The 13035-nt window shown below is 36.6% G+C and overlaps 1 protein-coding gene across 4 annotated transcripts in view; it reads left to right on the top strand.

The window, feature by feature from the left end:
- The window catches only part of MYBPC1 (myosin binding protein C1), a 70992-nt gene that overhangs the window by 46102 nt on the left and 11855 nt on the right, over window positions 1–13035 (top strand). For all 4 annotated transcript variants that reach the window (XM_065743171.1, XM_065743169.1, XM_065743170.1 and 1 more), the window contains 9 exons: window positions 269–431; window positions 679–785; window positions 1517–1650; window positions 2809–2965; window positions 4542–4646; window positions 5590–5778; window positions 6553–6687; window positions 11383–11550; window positions 12026–12114. In XM_065743171.1, coding sequence (XP_065599243.1) covers window positions 269–431; window positions 679–785; window positions 1517–1650; window positions 2809–2965; window positions 4542–4646; window positions 5590–5778; window positions 6553–6687; window positions 11383–11550; window positions 12026–12114 — 1247 coding nt within the window. The remainder of the gene's footprint in view (window positions 1–268; window positions 432–678; window positions 786–1516; window positions 1651–2808; window positions 2966–4541; window positions 4647–5589; window positions 5779–6552; window positions 6688–11382; window positions 11551–12025; window positions 12115–13035) is intronic.

The following is a 13035-nucleotide window of genomic DNA, read 5'->3' as shown; positions in this document are numbered from 1 at the left end:
TCTATGTAAGCTGTTAGATTGCAGGAAAGGTATGTTGTAATCTCTTCAAGTGCATAGCTCTGGGAACACAGGTCTTCCACATCTTCAGAGTTTCTTACTGGATTCTAGGGGATATAAGCAACAAAACACCAGAGAAGGGACAGAATTCAGATACATTCCTAGTGAATATAGATTAGGTTTTCCTACTCAGGGCATGGATATTTTGGATCAACCTTTCTTACAAGCTATCACTTGATATTAACAGTATCTCTGCCTCTCTTTTCCTAAGTGAGACCACTGAAGATATCACTTGCACTAGAAGACCAGACTGTGAGGCTTGGACAGGAAATCCACCTAAAATGTGAGATATCTGAGAATGTGGAAGGGAAATGGTACAAAAATGGACAACTGATTGAAGCCAGTGACCGTGTAAAGCTTTATCACAAAGGAAGGTAAGAACATTGAGTATTGATTTGATTTTTTATGAAGTGACTGTGTAAAGATGTGCCAATATGAAGGTTATTTCTCTGAAAACAATATATTAATCTATGTGTTAAGCCTAAACTTTGTCCATTAAACATGGACATGGTTTTTTGAATGTGGAAGACAATATAATCCTTGAATCATCTAATTCTAAGTAATTCTTTTTTTCTGGTCTTCAAAAACAATTTATATGGATTTCTTTTTCAATTTTTACAGAATTCACAGATTTATTATAGCAAGTGCTGCTGTTGACGATGAGGGTGAATACATGTTTGTACCAGATGCTTATAATATTAATATTCCATGCAAAGTACATGTTGTGGGTAAGTACTTGGCACAAGTTTTATTTTTACAAAAGAAATAAAATACGGTATTGATTCTCCACAACAGTACCCCAGTGACTTTTAACTTCATCCAGTGAATTTGAAGTCTAAATGACATCAGTGTAAATGATCAAAGTTTAAGAAAATATGTTTTGGCTTGTAATTGATACTGAAAGAAGTGAGGTACTTATGTTAAATATAAGATTGGCAAGAATTAGGGATAATGACAAGAGGAGGGGTATGCTCACAGATAAAAAAAGTGTATGTTAATCAGCTGTTCTCAGTATCCATGGAGTACAACAAAAGTAAACATTTCATTTTCAGAAAAAGTACTTAGATTAAGAACATGTTTAAGATATAAGAATAATGACAACTGGAGCATGACAATTCCAAAGGTGGGAAGTCTACAATGGAAATTTTCAATTTTCACTTAGAAGTCTCTCTCACTTGTTATCTAAATATAAACAATCCTGCTTAGGGATGATGGTTTATTTTTCTTTTATGGACCCGTTATTCCAAAATCTCTACCGTGCTATGATTCATTCTTCATCAATTATTTTCTTCCAAAAATATCTTCACTATTATTTTCCCAAACAAATAATACTTGAGTAAAAATATCAGGAAAATACAAACAGTAGAGCAGGTTTCTCTATATCTTAAACTTGTTCTCAGGTTCTTAAATGTTCAAAGTGGAAGTCCTATGAAAATTTGGACAATTTCTTCTTTTTCAGATCCTCCTAAACTTCATCTTGATGGTCTTGGGGAAAATAACACTGTGACAGTAGTGGCAGGAAGCAAACTACGACTTGAGATTCCTATCACTGGCGAGCCAACACCAAAAGTCATGTGGAGTAAAGGGGATAAGGTACATTAGCATAATAAATGTATTTAAAGATCAATGAGGAGTTTTGGGTTTTTTTGTCCTCAAAAAATAACCTTTAAAGTGGCAAAGACATGGCACGAAATAAGAAGGGGATAAATTACCATGTTGCACTTAAATACTCTTCTCCCTCAAATGCTAAGGGTAAAATTTATAAATAGTGTTTAGTATCTTATGAATCTTTTTCAGGAAACACTTGACATTATTAAGGAAAAAAATGTGTTTTTTCAACAACTAGATTTTAAAGGAGAAGGATATATCAAGGAAGAAATCTAATGAAAATCTACCAGGCAGCTGCTTATTGTGTATTTTATGTCCAGATAAGCAGTTTTAACAGGGAGCCATAGTAAGGTCTGGTTTTGAAATAAATAAATTCTGATGAAGCGCCAAGACTAGAATGAAATATTAGCCTGGGCAATTAGTGCTTTGCACACGGTGTATTCATGGTAAACTTTGCTCAGATGCACTTCTGACTGTATAATACCAAAAAGCCAGACTTTCCTTATATAAATATTCATTCTGGTACGTGCAACACGTTATTTCTGCTGGATTTGTCACACCTATCTGGTCAAACCTTTAACCAGTATTTTTCAAATACTACTGGTATTATTAATACCACAGACTTGTTCAAGTGAGAAGCAACTCTAGAAGATCATCTTATTGAAAAATGTGTCAGCATTTTAAAAACAGTGAAGACAAGCTACTGACCCATGCAGTTCATTTCATCATTAAACTGTATGAATCACATTTCAATCCTTAAGATTCTTTTTTTAAGAATCTTTTAAAAATCTTTTACATTTAATAGTTTTTTAAGATTCTGCTACTCTCCATCAAGTAGTGTGGATTAAAGCATGTTCTTTCTCACAGGGTAAGTGATCCTACTGAACCTTCCTTTGAGATGTAACAGCTGATCTGAGTACTAAACAGTTACAGTATTTTAAAGCTATTTAATTATTTATCACCTGGTTAGTTTATCTATTTTGTGATATTCAGATGATTGAAACACTGAGCTTTAATGTGAACTTTTGTTCAGAAACTTCTTGTTGAAGTGTTCTGTAATGCACTTGAACTTTGATTTTTTTGAATATTTTGATTATTAAGGCAGAAAACATGATTTTTCCCTCTGCTTACTTTGATTCCTAGTGGATCACAGACAGTGGAAGAATACGAGCAGAAACATACTCAGACAGCAGCTGCTTGGTCATTGACACAGCTGAGAGAGAAGATTCAGGTCCTTTCAGAATAACATTAAAGAATGAAGCTGGAGAGGACTCAGCCCTTATCAACATTAAAGTGGTTGGTAAGTCATGTGGAAAAGTGCACATGAACGAAGTAATATACCATGGATCTTTTCAGTAAATGACCCCTGAGAACACTGCTTTTATGCACCCCAACAACAGCCAAATTCTTCTTCCTATATTTCTCCTGTATATGCTGTCATCCCCAGCTACCAAACTGTTTAAGATTCTCCAAAATCTTCCACTTTCGTTTTACCTCATTTCCAGGTGTGAAATTGAGATGCAAGGAAACTAAGGCACAAAGTTATTGCAGGTCACAGTAGCTAAGCATGGGAATTAAGCAGGAGTTAATTACCACTCCTGCTGCCCCCTCACCTTGCTGAGGCTAAGCTTCTGAAGTTGCCTCAGGCTGCTTGTAGCATTCTGTATTTTCCTGGCAGCTGTGACTCCTTGCCACGTGCCCTCAAGTGCACCTCCAGTGTCTTGACAGTGCTGAAGAACTTGGCATTTATCCCCTCCTATCCCACCTGTCACAATGCACAAAGACCTCCTTTCTCTTTCTTCTCACTAGGAACTCCTAGATCACATCTCCCAAATCAATATCCATATAAAGTGATGCAAAAATTACTTAAAATTATTTGAGGACTTCACTGATGTTATCACTGTGCTGTAGCTTGTTGGTCAGAAGATTTATTCCAAATGGGCAAATTTAATTTCAATTTCTTTCTCAGACTGAGTAGTTACTGAGTTGTGTTTCCTACAAAAGTAGCTTAAATGGTGGCTCTGGATCAAAAAACTGTGGAAAGAAGAGCTTGAGATGCTCTGAGCCAAATGTGCAAGGTGATGGAAGCATCTATGGTCAAAGTTCTCTGCCACAGAGATCTAGGTACAAATGAGGGCTACAAATATATTTTATGCACACAGAGGACTTCCCTGCATTACAGTGCTTATTTCAGAAAAAAGTGATTTAGAACATTAAAGATGAGTTTATGATATTTTCCCTTGTCATTTTTCTATTGGCAACCTCATGTAGCTCCCTGCCCAGCCTTTGTGTAGCCCTTTCTAAGACTTGTAATTTCTCTCATGCATTATCCCCAAGTACCTCAAAGTCATAGATGTATTTTATTAATATATTTATCAGTAAAATGTAATTTAAGATGATAGAAAACTTTTAAGTGCCCATGGGTCTTTTGTGAGACTATACTTGAATTACTTACAGAAGATCACAGAAGAACTAGCATAGCAGGTGCTCTCAAATCCCAGGACACTAAATGGATGCTAGAATATCTTTCCTATCAAGAATTCAGTCCAGAAAGGCCAAATTTATTCACAGTAGCTATGTCTCCTATTTACTGTTCCTAATATTCTCACTCACATTTTAGTGATGAGTTATTGTCTCCCTCTGCTGATCCAATTTTACCAGTGTACTTTGTACTCCACTCATTCTCAACATTTCTTGTCAACATAAGATTATTTTTGTGGTTGGCTCCATATTTTCTGTTCTAACTTATCTGTTGGACTTCAAAAACTATTCAGATTTGTTTCTTTCTCAACATATTTTATCACAGGCTAGTCATAAAGAGGAAATGTCTTTGTTTTTTCTTTTTATTATATTCACTTTTTTTTTTTTTTTAACAGATGTGCCTGATCCTCCTCAGGCACCAAATGTGACTGAGGTGGGTGAAGACTGGTGTGTTATGACATGGGAACCTCCAGCAAATGATGGTGGATCACCCATCTTAGGTGAATACTTTTCCTTTTATTTGGTGATAATCTAATATAGATAAAAGAAACTGTAGGGTGAGTAACCCAAAAGAATAGTACCCACACAAAATAATGAAGGTGGATGGTACATTTTTGTATGGCTTGTCCAGAGAGTATAAAGACAACTGGTAAATAAGGAAAGGCTCATCTGTCACTGACAGTCAAGGCTCACCTAGAACCCCACAGGGGAGAGATCTCCAACGAGAGATCATTCTTCAGTGGTGGTCAGCCCTTAAATGGGGTCTGGGAGAGGTGGAGCCAGACTGCACTCCTTCCGGTCACACAGTGCATTGCCTTCACCTGTGCTCCTGCGGCTGACTCAGTGCTCACCTCAGTGATCAATCAGTGGTTCAGGCCCTGATTCAACAGTACCCATGCAGAAACTCACTCCAAGTAATGGGTGTCATAGTATCAGTGTTCAGCTCTGGCACTGGAGAGAGGCACTTTGAGTAGTCTATCGAAAGAATATTACACTTATTCTTTGACTTTATCATAAGTTTTATCTGTTATCAATCTCCCTACTTGGAAGACAACTTTTTATAAGGACAAAACTTGAACAGTTTGAATGTTAGCGACGATTTCAGAAACAACTGTAATATCTTCTAACACACTGAACCAGAAGAAGGGGCAACCAAAAGCTAGCAGAATCTGACCCTTTTCATTCTAAACTAAATAAATTAGAAGTAATAAATAAAAATATTAAATGAAGTTTGAAAAAAGCCTGTACATGGCTATAGAGGCCAAAGAGGTGACTATCAGCTAATCTGCAAGGAGAAAAACTAACAATAACTCTCAAAAGAACTCTGAAGCAAGAATGGGTTATTGAGCTGTATTGAGAACTACTGGTCAGTCCAAACATGAATACCTCATTTTTTAAGTTTAAGCTATTACTTACTATAATACCATTTTGTTTGGCCTATAGGATATTTCATTGAAAGGAAAAAGAAACAAAGCTCACGGTGGATGAGGCTGAATTTTGAACTGTGTAAAGAAACGACTTTTGAGCCGAAGAAGATGATTGAAGGTGTTGCTTATGAGGTCCGTGTATTTGCTGTTAATGCAATAGGCACTTCCAAACCAAGTATGCCTTCAAAGTCTTTTGTTCCTTTAGGTAAGTAAACAAGATTAGAGAAATGGCTACACATTATACAATTATCCTTGATACATTAGTGCAGTCACTTAATTATATAACTGTAGTTCTTCCTACACTTCTGTTGCTCACAGTCTGTCTATAGTAGGTGCTGTGTGAATTATGTATCCATATATCTATATCTTTCATAAACAAGAAACAAAATAGGTATAGGCAGAAAAATGTTCCACTGCAATAAAATAGTGATGTACTATGGGTGAGTTCTTATTATTTGTACTTTATATTACTGTAACAGCTATGACTGACTAATTTGGTGGCCTTTTAATGTAAAGTTTTTTAATGTAAAATTTTCTCAAACTATTGTTACAATCACAAGTCTTTGTAAAATAAGTGTCATGTTCTACAAGCCAGCAAAGATTTCCACCTTACTCAGCAGAGGGGAAGTAGGTAGCAGCTGTTATTGCTACGTCATGCTCCCTTCTTTAGTGAAGGTACACAGTGGCATGGAACACACTACTCAAAACTTCTCTACCACACCCTTTACTTCCCTTTGCCCTTCTCATTCCTCAGAGGGAGGAATCTGACTCTTTGGGTTAGGCTGTGAGCAGGTACAGGATGAGGTTTCTGTTCTGTTTTGGTCCTAAATGGGAAAGAAGTTTCAGGATGACTGGAAATACCTAGATTTAGCCTTTCGCCTGACAGCTTAATGATGCTAGATTAGAGAAAAACACCAGAAATTGAAGCTTTTATGGTAACAGGGTTTTCAGCCTTCTCCCTGCTGTCTTCTTGTTTCAGCTGTTACCAGTCCACCAACTCTCCTGGCAGTGGATTCAGTAACTGATACCTCAGTTACAATGAAATGGAGGCCACCAGACCACATTGGAGCAGCAGGTTTAGATGGCTATGTTGTAGAGTACTGCTTTGAAGGAAGTAAGTGACAACTGCTGTGGTATGTTATTCAAAGTGAAAATACGTGACACTTCCATTATATCTCTAGAGGTGTCTGCTGCACTCAGTTTAAGGTGATTAATCAGTTAGAAACCCCCAGCACCAGGCCTGTGTTCAAGTTTGTAGTTCAAATTACGCTCATTCCTGTAGTTTAACCCACCTTATATATGATGTGAATACCAAATCAAAAACTATATAATCTGTTGCAGTTAAGGTAAAGGCATGTTAATGCCTTTCCTCTTCTTTGAGCTAAATGAAAATTGGAAGCAACTAAGTGAATGTGAATGGATTGATGGATGGATGAATAGGAAATAATAATTTGATATAAATCTGATCCAGACTGTGTGTAGGTTGGCTGGGTTTTAGGGACAGGAGATCTTCAGTGTGATCATCTCTATCTTAGCATATTACTAATTGGCTACTTCAAGTTTCACTTCACAGTACAGGTGGACAGCCTTCCCAGCAGCTAGCTATAGAAATTATCTAGGCATGTAAACTTCATGCTCAATATTGAATTTCCCCAACATTTCAAGCTGGTTTGATAAAGGATCTTTAACTATTCCTATCTATCATAAAACTACACAGAACTGAAGGAGAATGATAAAGATGTAGGAGACAGAATAAAGTCATGAAAGTAAAATAGCAAGGAATAGGGAACCAACCTATGTTTTACAACCAGGGGCTTTGCCAATCAAGCTGAGCAATTTAGTATTTTTCATCAGATTTTATTCTGAGTTGACATCAAATGAAGTCTGTTTTCATAAAGTAGCTCCTGAATGTAAAAAAAAAAAAAAAGATCAAAAAGTGTAAAAAAGTGACAATGTGTGTACCAAACAGGCAAGGCTGGTGTGTGCAATATCCAACCTGTGTGGGCAAATGTCAAACAGTGTTCGGATGAATTAGATTTTTCTTACGTTAAACTCTGTTAGCTGCTGCTCTTCACTGTGTTGTAAAACAAGTGATGAGTTCATGGCTTTTTTTCATAAAGACATCTATTTCAATAGAAGAGTTTCATGAATACAGTCCACAGCTTGAATACAAGAGGTAGAAGAGAGAATATGTCCTTCACAATGTCACATATTTCAGATTCAGTAAATCCAGGAAAATAGTAGTCCACAAAAGTGTTCAGATATCACAGGAACAGAGTACCCTCTGCTCTCACTTGAGCAAAAGGGAGAGGGAGTGAAGAAGAGCACTGGCTTTTCTCAGGAGCATTCTACATCTGGTAGCATTGAGATGAATATCTCTAAGGAACAGGAAAAGTCTGCAAGAAGCTCAGAGGTCTGGAGAAGATTACCTGAAGGAAGACACAGTGGTTACAATAGGAAGGCTTTTCCTTCTATATTGGGAGGGACCCATGCAAACTTCTCAGAAAGAGTAATCATACAGTGTCAAATCAAGGTGCAGCATTACCATAATCATAGAATCACAGAATTACCAATGTTGATAAAGACCTCTGAGATCATTTAATCTGACTGTCCACCTACCACCATATATTTCATTTGCACAGTCAACAGGTACAAAGGGAACTGAAAATGCGTATGTTGTATATGATGCTCTGTTTAGCATTTGTAGGATGACAGGAGAAAATTAGAAGTGCTTGTAATATGTCACAGTCATAAGATCCTTGACATTACAGTATGTGATTGGTAGGTTAGGCAAAATGAGAGGATGAGAAATGTATATATGTACAATAATCCAAACTAAGGTGTTTAAAGGAATCTTCAAAATTTACCTTTTAAGGGCTGTTAGACAGATGATCACTGCATACCTGTTGAATGGAACATTTGTTTCTTGTTGTTTTTCCAGATACATTTAAAATATTAAACATATGTTTGTCATATGTTTACAATGTCAGTGAATGTCATTTTATTGTTATTTAACTCAGTTACAGTACAGTGGGTTCCATGTGTTTTGTATAAGTTTGAGTGTTCATGTAAACCTATATGTGCCTTCTATATATGTATATACAGCTCTATATGCCCAATTGACATTATTTATGTATACCTGTAATGAAAATGGCTAGGAAGAAGCAAGCTTAGCAGAAAATGGTAAGAAGAGTTATGTTACTGAAATATACACTATTTTTGCTACATGTAAACCTTTTTTTCTTTCTTGCAATATCTCAGTGCCTCCCTCTCTCAGTCCTTTCAGTGCCTTTTCTGTTTTGGACTAATTTATTCTATAACTTTTTAACTTCAAGATACTTTTTATGACTGTCTATTCATTCTGCTGTACTTATCTTTTAGTTCTCTGTTTGTAAACTCATTTGTCTTCATTCCTTCACTGTCATCACTGATGTAGCTTTAAAGAGGGTTTTTTGGAGCTTGCTTATCTCACCATTTGTTACGAGAAAACACAAGCTGAAAATAAGAAGACAAAATATATATGTGTAATCCGTATGCGTAATTAGAAGCATTGTGTATGATGGACATCAGCATGTCTTTGTGAAAATTGGTATTTCCCTTTAGTCTGAATCTCATAAGCTGATCAATGTGGTGGACTCTTGGACTTCGTTAACTATGGTAGCACCTTTGACAGCTCTTTGCATATAACTCAACAGGAGTTTCATAATGTGCATATGCATCTGGCATTGCATAGGAATGAATAACACATTACGTACTGATAAGGAACTCCCTTCCCCAGGGCTAGCTTACAACATTCAACTTGTACCTCTTGTAGAATAGACAAAGTCTTGTTGACATTGAATAAGTCAGTTTGTAGCAATGTACTCTGCTGGCTGATTCTTCTCCAATATTTCAAGGCTAGCTTAGTATCTGCCTTTAAAGGGCCGTTGTACCTGCAAATAATCTGTTTTCTTAGCTAGTAAATAGGCATTTCAGACAGTCCCTGTTGGCTGAGATCCTTGTGAGTGTTCCCATCCAGGTACATGCAGATACTAAAATAGTATTTTTATTATCCTGAAAATAACCAAGTCCAGGCTTCCAGGAAATCCAGGGCAGTGATAGCTTTGATTAGGGAATAAAGCCTTAGTGATTACATTATATCTGTCATCATCTGTGATTTTCTTTCTATGTTGCCTTTAGTTAAATGTATTCTTTTCCTCTGTCTCCCTAAGTTTATTTCTCAAGATTTCTTTTTTTCTGTCTCTCTTGCTCAAAATTCTTCCCTGAGTTCCTTTTCTCTTCTATGATGTGTGTTTGATTTTTCCTCCCATCATCATTTTGCTTCATTTCTCTCTTTTCCAAGTGTTCTTTCAACTCTTTCTTTTCATCTTTCGAGGGCTGTGATCAGCCCAAAGAAAGAAACAACTTCATCTCCTCTTCCTTTATCCTTCAGCTTTCCCGTGAGCATAACTGTTCTTGATCTAGATGCCTCCTTCCCACCTCTTCCCACCTCTTTTCTACCTGCAGACTCCTAAAGTATAGGTCCTCTAAGTCTTTAAAGTCCAGCATCTATCTTTGCATACTTACTAACAGGAATTTGTAACCACTGACAAAATGCTCCATCTGTGTGAAAGTGAGTGTCTCTGATTAATTTTAAAGCTGGATTCTCACAAGGTATATCGACAGATCAGTCTGAGGAATTGATGGAGCCACCTTTCAACCTGGAAGGTATAGTATACAACAAGGGATTTAAAACTTCTCTAGTGAAAGAAAACTCTCTTTATAAAAGTAAAGAAATCTCTGAGAGTGCATGCACTCTCAGAATTTGCAGCAGTGCATGTATAAGGGAGGGGGAGGTGTTCAGGAAACATTCATTGACTACAATCCTCTTCTACTAGAACCTGAAAGGAGCAGCTTGAAGGAGAACTTAATTCCTGAAAGTAAGAGACACACTTATGCAAACGTACCGCGACGCCGTGGCTAAGTCTGTAGGGCACTATATCTTACAGTAGTTCTCTTGTCTTTTATGCCAGTACTATAATCCTATCCTTATATGATGTGGAAAGTATCTGCAATGGCTTGCTACTTTATAAATCTGATTCCAAAGGTCAAGGCACCAGCAGTGTTGAAGTAATCTATGTTTTCAGGATAAGGTGAAAAGCAAGTATTGTTTGAATCAAAACTTATCTGAAAGACTGTAATGTTACAATCACTCCCTGGATTACATACGGCCACTTAGGAATAGGATAAAAATTCGAGAATGCCATCATTAAATGAACAACTTTGATAAAGACTTCCTTTTCTAAAGGCACTAGCAGAGATGGCATTTCACTGCAATGTGTAAATGATCTGCATTTTTCTCATCCCAGCACGCTCAGTGGTATTGTCTAGGATAACAAGTACTTGTTTTAAATGTCAAATTATTTAAATGACCTCTCAAACCCTTTTCCCTCCAAAAAAGTTGTAAAAGCAATGATGAGTGTTTTTGGAGATATACTCTACATCCTTTGTGTTTTCTATCAGCTGAATTAAAATGCTAATCCCTATGGTACAATTAAATGATAGACACATTATTAAAATTTACTTATTGAAATACATATGCATACATATATATGTATACCTGACATAAATCCCTTAAGGGTTGAAACTTTTTTTTCTGTGTATAATTAAAGGGAACCTATATCACATTATTGAAGAAGAAGGAAAAAAACAAGATGGATGCACCAGTGTATAATGAATCAGTTACCACTATGTAATTTTCCTTTTTGGTGCAGTGCTATATTTATAATTCCCTGTTCTTTTGATTCGTCCTCCTCTTTTCCTGAACTAGCTGATGAGTGGATCGTTGCTAACCCAGAACTGACAGACAAAACAAAGTTTACAATCAATGGTCTCCCGACTGGCTCAAAAATCCTTGTGAGAGTAAAAGCGGTGAATGCTGCAGGTGAAAGTGAACCTAGGTACCACCCACAGCCTATCTTAGTCAAGGAAGTGATAGGTAAGATCCTTCTGCTTATGTTCTCCTATAAATACGCTCTGTTTCCATATTTAGATCTGTGGGGTTTTTTTTCATGGCTGGTACTTACAATTAGAAGCTGATGATATGGCCTTACAAAACCATTTTGTAGTGACTAGAAGTCATGCAACTGTCACTAAAAAAACAACCTTAATTCTTGTTCAATTATTTCATTTCTGAGCCGTTATTGCACAGGACTTCAAGTCTATTACTGAAAAACTCGATGTTTCTTTTTTAAGTAGCACTAAATAACCCACCTATTCTTACCACCACAGTGTATCATGTTACAAACACCAAAGGCGTAGTGAATATGGGACCAACAAATTTAAAATACCACTCATTGGCCACTTCTGGGAATTGCAGACCATACAGACTTCTGTTTATACTGATGTTCACTAGTACTGCCTCAGTTAGTAAAGAAAATAAATTTCAAACACAAGCTTTTGGCTTTTTACAGAACCTCCAAAGATTCGCTTACCAAGACACTTAAAACAAACCTATACTAGAAGAGTTGGAGAAACTGTTAATCTTGTTATTCCTTTCCAGGTAAGAACTAAAAACACTAACAGGAAAATACTCGATACTCATTTTTATTATGTTTCTGCTTTATATCTTCTTTTTTTTCTATGTAATTTTGGGAGTCAAGTGATTTTATCTAAATAGATGTGAGAGCACACAGGTGCTTGAGAGTTTTTGTTTTGATGTCTCAAAGAAAGGGTGATAAGCCAAATACTGAACTGTATAACTAGCTTAGAGTGATCAGTCATCTGCCATCCACAGAACAATTATAAATTCTACTACTAGACACTGTGTGTAAGATAATCACTAGCACAATGCAAAATGGTTACACTGGCAGTAATTAGACATGGTAATAGTTGATCACTGTCTTGAGCGGGAGGTGAAGAGTGAGCAGGATGTCACTATCTATCTCCTGTAGGAAATGCAACTTTAAAATCCTTGAGATCACAGCTACAGCTATAGCATGAACATTTCCAAGGATATAGCACCTTGCACAGAGTGCCTCTCTACCTATAGGGCCCTTACTCTTCTGAATTAAAGAACTGTAATTTGATGTTTTCTCTGCATGCACAAAGATGTTTATTTCTACAAAGCTGCTAGACATTTAATTAAAGCTTGGTCAGCAATACACTACAAAACACATTGTTTCAGAGAAACTAGAGAAATGTTCTCTAAAATAAGACGTTTAAGAAGAGGTGAGAGTATTGGACAGCATTTGTAAATGTTTTGCCTCCAGAAGGCAAATCTCATGGTAAAGCAAGTGGGATTCATTCCTATTTTGGTAAAATAGGGCGCTACCATGCCACAGCTGAATGCAGTTCTCCCCAAAAGATGTCAAGACAGTCTAACAACTTTTTATAGAATCATAGAATCACCGAGGTTGGAAAAGACCTACAAGATCATCCAGTCCAACCATATTCCAACTGCTTTTGCAATGAAAGAAGAGAA

This window comes from Cyrtonyx montezumae, unplaced genomic scaffold (assembly GCF_038088225.1).
Source record: "Cyrtonyx montezumae isolate F1298 unplaced genomic scaffold, pur_monq_1.0 scaffold_3, whole genome shotgun sequence".
Classification (NCBI taxonomy): Eukaryota; Metazoa; Chordata; class Aves; order Galliformes; family Odontophoridae; genus Cyrtonyx; species Cyrtonyx montezumae.
The sequence above is the reverse complement of the archived record's forward strand: the minus strand, read 5'-3'. Positions and strand labels throughout refer to the sequence as shown.